The sequence below is a fragment of the Gambusia affinis genome, linkage group LG09 (genome assembly GCF_019740435.1).
Source record: "Gambusia affinis linkage group LG09, SWU_Gaff_1.0, whole genome shotgun sequence".
Classification (NCBI taxonomy): domain Eukaryota; kingdom Metazoa; phylum Chordata; class Actinopteri; order Cyprinodontiformes; family Poeciliidae; genus Gambusia; species Gambusia affinis.
The window spans coordinates 5,412,398-5,421,175 of record NC_057876.1 but is presented as its reverse complement, the minus strand read 5'-3'; the positions used below and the strand labels follow the sequence as shown (position 1 = coordinate 5,421,175).

General features: G+C 39.7%; 1 protein-coding gene across 1 annotated transcript; it reads right to left on the bottom strand.

Annotated features, from left to right (window-relative positions):
• Positions 1–2,843: 2,843 nt before the first annotated feature.
• Positions 2,844–8,314, bottom strand: guf1 (GTP binding elongation factor GUF1). The gene is made up of 15 exons (XM_044127786.1): positions 7,870–8,314; positions 7,638–7,749; positions 7,172–7,320; positions 6,624–6,704; positions 6,462–6,539; positions 6,311–6,394; positions 6,171–6,235; positions 5,880–6,083; positions 5,427–5,566; positions 5,113–5,246; positions 4,401–4,498; positions 3,843–3,944; positions 3,264–3,383; positions 3,124–3,160; positions 2,844–3,048 (listed from the first exon to the last, which is right to left on the bottom strand). The coding sequence occupies exons 1-15, from the start codon at positions 8,050–8,052 to the stop codon at positions 2,914–2,916; spliced, it is 1,722 nt and encodes a 573-aa protein (XP_043983721.1). The 5' UTR covers positions 8,053–8,314; the 3' UTR covers positions 2,844–2,913.
• Between the last annotated feature and the right edge of the window lie 464 nt (positions 8,315–8,778).

Genomic DNA, 8,778 nt, shown 5'->3' with positions numbered 1-8,778 from the left:
AAAGTAAGGAAAGCTAAAAAAACTATACCTTACTTTGAATGTCTATTCATTGTTCAAAGGAGTGGCCATTCCAGTTGTGGCGTTTTGCTTATTTTATGCCTTCCCGGTTCAATGAACCTGATTTAAACATGGACTCTCTGCAAAACTGTGACAACCCGAAGAAGGGGTTCAACTGTTTCAATCCAGCATCAGAGGTGGAGAAACTGTAAAAGTAACAGAACGCTGACTGTTGAGGATTTGCATTGGGCACCACAGATCTAAGGTTTTACGATGATGAAATTGCAAATTAAAAAAATAAAATAAATAAACTTACAATATTAAAGTTTTAGTTCTGCTCTTAGAGGAGAAAGAATAAAGAATATCTAAGGCTTAACTTTAGAAAAAGAAATACATTAAAATATTGATTACGTGACTAGACTACCCGTTTGTTCATGTTTGAGCCTCTGCTGCCATCTGCTGGGAGAATTTAGTCTCTGCAAGACAGCTCCGTTTACACCATTCCCCTGGGTTGGGCATTGATTAATGCTCGATTAACGTCCATTCCTATTTTATTTTCGCAAAAAGTAAATAGTGGTGAATATCAAATTAATACACCTCATAAAAATTAGATCCAGATTCCTCCCTTAATAGTTAACATTTATTTCTGGTTCCCTTCAGTGTTAACATCTGTTAACATACCTTGATTTTATATTTTATGGAATTTTAGTAACAGCTAAAGTTGTGGAGTGTAAACACAACATAAAACCCGCCTTCTTAATACCATTTTTTTTTCTTAACATTTCATCTTGCTCCTACACAAAGGCCAGAATTACAGACTGGAAGACCTATAGTTGTTTCTCCACCCCAAATTGTGGACGTCCACAGCTGTAGACTAGCACATTTTTCCTGAACACTTCCATGTTTTAACAAGCACTGACTTATGTTGTTCACTTTTTTTGTTTTTAATAATGCCAATAATGAAATTGCATCACTTTGTATCCTCTAAATGTGTATTGAAATCCCAACATGATTGAGAAAAATGTCTTATTTTGTATTTTATTTCTGGTACTGTGTCCATTTTTGATTAGAGAATGTAAACAAAGCATCAGAAAGGGCAACGGACTTCTCCGCGCTGCTGTTCTCTACAAAAACATGTCCGTCTCTCAGGAAAAGTAGCAAACAGTCAATGTTTATACGTATATATGGGATAAAAACACTAATACCAGTTAGCAATGTAGCCATTCATTTTAGCTTCCGCGTTGATAAACTACGGCATGCGACAGAACCAAACAAGACCAACGCGCTTTTAAAAATAACTCTTGGGTTATGTTTTTGTTTGCGTCAGCCTGAACAAGTGTATTAAGCAGGTACAGAAAGTGATTAGAGTCATTGTCAAAAATAAATAAATAAATTCAAAAAAATGAAATAAATAAATTTTTTATGTCATAATTTATCTCAGAATTTTCTGACTTTTATCTCAGGATTTAATTTCAGATTGTTCTGATTTTAATCTGAGAATATTCATACTTCAGTCTCATAATTTGGATTTTTCTACCCTCAAAATTCTGACTTTAACCTCAGAAGTTTCTGACTTTTATTTTATAACTGAATTTGATCTCAGCAGGAGAACTAACTTCCTGGAGGTACATATCAGATTTAAGTGACCTTTTACGTGGCAGAGGAAGTCAAAGAATGATCTTAATTTCAGAATTCTGAGGGGGAAAAGTAAGGAAAGCTAAAAAAACTATACCTTACTTTGAATGTCTATTCATTGTTCAAAGGAGTGGCCATTCCAGTTGTGGCGTTTTGCTTATTTTATGCCTTCCCGGTTCAATGAACCTGATTTAAACATGGACTCTCTGCAAAACTGTGACAACCCGAAGAAGGGGTTCAACTGTTTCAATCCAGCATCAGAGGTGGAGAAACTGTAAAAGTAACAGAACGCTGACTGTTGAGGATTTGCATTGGGCACCACAGATCTAAGGTTTTACGATGATGAAATTGCAAATTAAAAAAATAAAATAAATAAACTTACAATATTAAAGTTTTAGTTCTGCTCTTAGAGGAGAACGAATAAAGAATATCTAAGGCTTAACTTTAGAAAAAGAAATACATTAAAATATTGATTACGTGACTAGACTACCCGTTTGTTCATGTTTGAGCCTCTGCTGCCATCTGCTGGGAGAATTTAGTCTCTGCAAGACAGCTCCGTTTACACCATTCCCCTGGGTTGGGCATTGATTAATGCTCGATTAACGTCCATTCCTATTTTATTTTCGCAAAAAGTAAATAGTGGTGAATATCAAATTAATACACATCATAAAAATTAGATCCAGATTCCTCCCTTAATAGTTAACATTTATTTCTGGTTCCCTTCAGTGTTAACATGTGTTAACATACCTTGATTTTATATTTTATGGAATTTTAGTAACAGCTAAAGTTGTGGAGTGTAAACACAACATAAAACCCGCCTTCTTAATACCATTTTTTTTTCTTAACATTTCATCTTGCTCCTACACAAAGGCCAGAATTACAGACTGGAAGACCTATAGTTGTTTCTCCACCCCAAATTGTGGACGTCCACAGCTGTAGACTAGCACATTTTTCCTGAACACTTCCATGTTTTAACAAGCACTGACTTATGTTGTTCACTTTTTTTGTTTTTAATAATGCCAATAATGAAATTGCATCACTTTGTATCCTCTAAATGTGTATTGAAATCCCAACATGATTGAGAAAAATGTCTTATTTTGTATTTTATTTCTGGTACTGTGTCCATTTTTGATTAGAGAATGTAAACAAAGCATCAGAAAGGAAAAAAAATATATTAAAAACTAGAAGAGATTACCAAAGTAAAAAAAAAAAAAATTGTAATTCCTTTATTTTTTGATTACAGTTGCAGCAAATCCATAAATAACGTATTAAAATTATGTTTTATTTTTCTTTCCTCTTCAGAACACTAATGAAGGCGTCTTTTGGAACGTCAACGTTGCCGATGCGCCGCATCTTCTTTTTACCCTCGGCTTGCCTCTTCAGCAGCTTCATCTTCCGCGTTATGTCGCCTCCGTACTGCAAAAGACGAATGAGGATTATAACGACTTGCGACAAGTTATCACACAAGACGACAGAGACCCTTCTACTTACACATTTCGCAAGAACATTTTTCCTGAACGCTTTTACTCTGAAAGAGGAACACAGCACCACGTTTACTCCAAAGCACTATTTATTGATTGTTGTTCTATGTCCAGAATTTTGCAGGCAAACGGAGGAGCTGTGCTACTTACGTTTCTCTTGCTATGACTTTACTTCCAATGGCTGCCTGTATGGCGATCTCAAACATCTGCCTGGGAATGGATTCTTTCAGGCGCTCACACATGGCTTTCCCCATACTGTACGCACGCTCCCTGTCAGAAAAACCCAGTCAGAAGATACAAATATAAAATAAAAAATAAAAAAAAGCCCTAATTGTACTTAAATATGCCATAAAAATACATTTTGCTGAATGATAAATTGTTCAAGAAATGAACAATTTCTTGTGAATTTCTTAACAACATTGTTCATCTTGAACAATGAAATTTTTAATTTCTTGAACGATGTTGTTATGGAGACCAGTTTCAAGTAATATATATTGATAATGGAATAATGCAAGTTCGCCCACTAAAAGATTAGTAAAGTTTAATTTTGTACAGAACACATAGCGATGGAACTATGGGATTAGAATGACTGTCATATTATTCAAACTCCACAGAAACCAATTTAATCAAAAACCAAACGAGAAAGTATGAAAGTGCTACAAAGTAGCGCAATAGTAACAAATACAACCATCCCCAGAATATTTCAACACAATAAAGACTTGACTGCACTTGTGTACGATGGTGGTGAGTTCCTCCACCGGCCGGCCGTTCAGTAGGATGTCCATCTTTATCAAATCAGCAGCCTGGTAATCTGCGTTCTCGTAGTCAAAGCTGTGGGAGCAAGAGATGAAAGTGGTGAGAAGAACGCAAAGCTTTCAGGGTTACTTCAGAAAAATAAACGAGGTCTTGAATTGCCAATCAAATGGGAATGACAAGAAAAACAACTGAACTGGAGGAAAATTATATTTTATAAAAAAAACTGAATTTCAAGCAGTCCTAATTACCGTCTTTTATTAGCATAAAGGGCTAGTCTTTTCAGCATTTGCTTTAACTCACGACTGCTTTCAAATTCAGCCTCTTATTGTCATCATGTTCCTCTCCACCAACCATCATGTTACAATTCTATTTGTTATGCCCTTTTTGTCAACACATCCTCGCCTTCGTAGCACATAAACAGCTGAATGAGAGACATTAAGGTGATAACATGAGGACCCTTTCGAGTGTTCATATTTCTAAACAGAACCGCATAGAGTACATTTTGCATCCCAAACCAAACTCTGTCTGCACCGCGTCTCTTTCTCGTTCTGGTGCAGCCGCCATCTTTCTTCACGCCACTTAAGAATGACCAGCGGCGCCATCTGCCTGTAGGCGGCCGAACTACACCACTAAAAGAAGGACGTCATCAGTTAATTGATAATTGTAACTAATTTTAATCTGATTAACTGACAAATTATCGCTAGTCTATTAAATGCTCGTCTCTCTAATGTGTTCTTTAGATATTAAAATGCATAAATCTACCGAGTGGTAAATGTAAAATTAACACTCGGACAGTTTTAATGGAAAAAGACTGAGTAAAAAGTTCCAAAATGTCCTCCAACTTGACGTTTAACGCTAATCTTGAAGCAGCTGGAACCAGTCAGTTGTAGTTATAGCTACACATGAATGTCTGAAAATCCTGAGTGTGAAGACTTACTTATTTTTACCGCCTGCAGATTGGCAACTAATAATTCATTTTGCAATGCCTGTAGAACAGGTTTCATTCATACGTTCATAATCATAGTTTTCTGCCGTTGTTTACGTCCTGATCTAAGGCACCTGGCTTTTTCTGGTGTAGAATTATGACGCACGTCTCACGTCAAAAAATATAAAAGTTGGGTAAAGTGCGAGGTGACCGTTCAGACTGCTGACACATAGGATGTGTATCTGAATTAGTTCCATGTGTGGATGTGGCACAGATCGGACGACCCAGAAGTCCATTTTTCCTCTAATTTAAAAGTGCTGGTTCTGACCTCCAGCCTGCTCCCAGGGCCAGACTGCTGTCTCTCTGCACTGTGACACTGGAGTCATTCAGGGTCAGCCTCTCAACGGCGCTCCGCAGGGCCGGGTACTCTGATTGGTCCACTGGGTACATGCCTAAGGAGCAGGAAACCACAGAGGGAGCACATTAGCAGCCATATTGGACTCCTCACTCAAAGCCTTATGTAAACAGAACTTGACTATGTGGCCAAGAGCAGAACAACTTTTAGACGGTTCCCCACCTCCAGCTTGAATCCGAGTTTACTTTTTAAAAGCGGAAATCAGGGAGAGTCTTACCGGCGAACACCATGGCTTTGGCCGGCTTGAAGCCGGGAAGAGCTTGGACCGGATGCTCATGGCGGTAAAGAGTGTCGCCAATCTGGGCCTCCTTCACGTCCTTCATCCCGGCAATGATGTAACCCACCTGGCCTGCAAAGCTAGAGAACGGCCATATTGGTATTAGCACGAGACGCTAACGCAACGTTTGGATAAAACGTTTTATCACGTTGGCCAAAATTCTCAATCAAAATTGATGGGAGGGGCCAAAAAAACAATTTAAAGTTTTTTTTTAAAACTCAAGAAATACTAAAACGACAGCAAAATAAAGTTATAACTATATGTTCTGAAGGTTCAGCACTTTTCTATGTTCTTGACCTGGATTTTTATTTTCCAGGCTGTAAAAAGTTTGACTGGCAAAGAAGAAAATGTAAACTAAAGACCAGTAGGTAACGATAAACGCCGTCTGTGTACAGTTTCTGTGTAGCGTGCTCCTCTGGCCGCAGCAGGCCCAGCTCATTGACTTCGTAGGTTTTACTCAGATGCGCCGACACAATCTTGTCGCCCTTCTTCACCCGACCTCCAATCACGGCGATGTTGGCCACCACTCCTCTGTAGTGGTCGAAATTGGAGTCAAACACCAGAGCTTTGAACGGGTCGTCGACGCTCCCTCCAGGACTGAGGGGGGGGGATGAGAGCGTGAGCAAACCGAGACAAAGCGAGACTTCACGCGAGAGACGGAGAGAACCAACTCGCCAATCTTACTGCGGGATCCTTTCGACGACTGCCTGAAGAACCGCCTCCACATTTGTTCCCAGCTTGGCTGAAATCTGAGGCACAGGAGGAGACGTTTGTGAGGCGTGCGCGGTGAAAAGTACGGGGAAACGGTTGGCGCCATCTTTTACCCTGATGCACTCCTCGCGTGGGATATCAAACACCTTCTCGATCTGCGACTCCACTTGCTCCGGGTTGGCGTTTTTCAAATCAATCTGAGGAGACGGAACACAGTCACCTTTCTTTGTGCAGGCAACTCCCAATGGGAAGGTCTGAAAGTACCTTGTTAATCACAGGTATGATAGCCAGCTGGGCTTCGAAGGCCAGGTAGAAGTTGGCGACGGTTTGGGCCTGAATGCCCTTTAAGAGACAACAACAGATGAGAAACCTCACATCACACAGGAAAATAAATCATTGGAAAGTCAATAAATATATATTTATTACTTGATTGGCGTCAATAATCAACAGGACGCCTTGGCAAGCGGAAAGTGAACGGGACACTTCGTAGCTGAAGTCCACATGGCCCTGCAGAGAAAGCAACCCTGCATTCAAAACGAATTCTTAAGATGAAACAGGGTTTCCCCAAGTAAAACCAGTGAAAACTGTTTTTCCCCAAGTAAAGACAGTAAAGCCTGGTGGGCCACCAGCCTTTACTTGTGCCCCCACCAGGCTTAGCATTGCTTATTCATTTAAGTCTCTTTCAAATGTTTGCATTTTTCAAGACTTTATTGTTGGTGTTCAGGTCTTAATATTTCAATAACACATAATTATCAAGTGATATTTTCAAATTTTCTGTCAACTTTAAAAAAATTTTAACTCAAAAACACGACGGGTTGCTGGATGAATGACCGCCATAGCGCCCAACCACCGGACTTAGCAGATGTTCCTGGGGGAAACCCTGCAAGACATCTTTTATATTTAGTCACATTACTACAAACATTTGGTGCTTGGGTTGGAAACACATTTTGAACTGTGAAGAAGTGGGACTCTACCGGCGTGTCGATGAGGTTCAGGAGATACTCCTGTCCGTCGTGGCTGTAGAACAACGAGGCCGTCTGGGCCTTCACGGTGATCCCTCGCTCCCGCTCCACTTGAAGCTTGTCCAGAACCTGCTTGTTCTTCTCCGTCTTTGCGATGGCGCCTGTTTTCAAACCGTATCAACAGTAAGAGACAATTCGAGCACAACATACACACATGCCTATGTCACATTTCCAAACACGTCGACAAAGTGGCAGAGGACAATGATGATAATGATCTATGAACAAAAACAGGACCAAGAACAGAGCCCTGGGGTACGCCAGATGTGACAGCAAATGTCTCGGACTGAAAAGATTTGGTTTGATTTGGAGAAATCGAAGTTTTACACAGAAATGTAATATTCAGCAAAACAAAAGGTCCACATTCCAGGTGTTTGATACAGTTTTTTACAGAGATGTGAGACTCTGTGGAGTTTTCTACCTGTCATTTCCAGCAACCTGTCAGCCAAGGTGCTTTTTCCATGGTCGATATGGGCAATGATGCAGAAATTTCTGATTTTGTCCACAGGGAACTTGGACAGGTCGACAACATCCTTAGGAACAACAAAGAACGACTTACTCTGTTAACTGTAAAGGGAACGTATTAAACATCTCATATTTACTAGCAGTAATCCATCCACGGTTGCCTTAACTGACTGAGGTGGGTTTGTTACCTTGGCTGGCTGTGTGCTTAAGCTCCTGAAGCTGCTGAATACAGGCAGACTTTTCATCCAGCGGTGTCTCAGCACCCTGTAGCAAATGTTGTAGCTCGGCATTTTCCTCCTACACACTTTAAACGGTAAAACCCGTCTTAACAGAGAAAAGTCGCAGAGCTGCTTGACTAGAAAATACGTCATATTTTCCAAGAAACCTCACAACATTATCATTATTATTATTATCAGGGCAGGATAAATGCTAACAAGCCCCCCAAAGGCTACCTGCGCAGCATTAGCAAGGTTAGCAACATGCTAACATAACAGAAGCAACTAAGTGAGACCTTAGTGAGCGGTCTGCTTCAAATTAATAACACCCATAATAATACAGCTACGCTATAAACAACAGCAGTCCTTGCATGAGCTTTCAGGGTGCTGACATTTTGGGTTACAGGTCAGCGGCAAAGAATTATGGGAAATGTATTTCATTCGAACCAGAACTTGGGAAAAATGTTAATTTGAACCATTTCACTTGAAATGAGTAACTTAGTTTCTTCAAATGCTGAAAATCAGATTAAATAAGCACAATTGTAGGCAATTTTATTATCGATAAAGAAATTAGAAACATTTTGGGGGTATCTAGAAAAAACTGCTTCGTTCAGCTGTATGATTGTTGTTGTTCTTTATTATTATTATTTCACTCGACGCTCTCTCGACACCACCATCCTTTTAATATTTGTATAAGTGATATTGTGTTTCTTTTCTAAATGAAACACAATTTCATTGAGTTTCTCGTTGATGTGTTTATTTTGGCGGAAAGCAGGTAAAGGAATGAACTGCATCACCGGGAAATGACAACGCCTCACTTTGTGTAAGGGAGCCTATTTGTAGTTGCACGACGCATTTATTAGCTTTCAACACGTCTGACAA

Excerpts from the sequence above, each read along its gene's own strand:
- guf1 (XM_044127786.1), bottom strand. The coding sequence starts at position 8,052 with ATGACGTATTTTCTAGTCAAGCAGCTCTGCGACTTTTCTCTGTTAAGA. Across the intron at positions 7,321-7,637 it reads CAGGTTGCTGGAAATGACAG|GCGCCATCGCAAAGACGGAG; the intron begins GTAGAAAACTCC and ends GTTTGAAAACAG. Across the intron at positions 6,236-6,310 it reads CACGCGAGGAGTGCATCAGG|ATTTCAGCCAAGCTGGGAAC; the intron begins GTAAAAGATGGC and ends CCTGTGCCTCAG.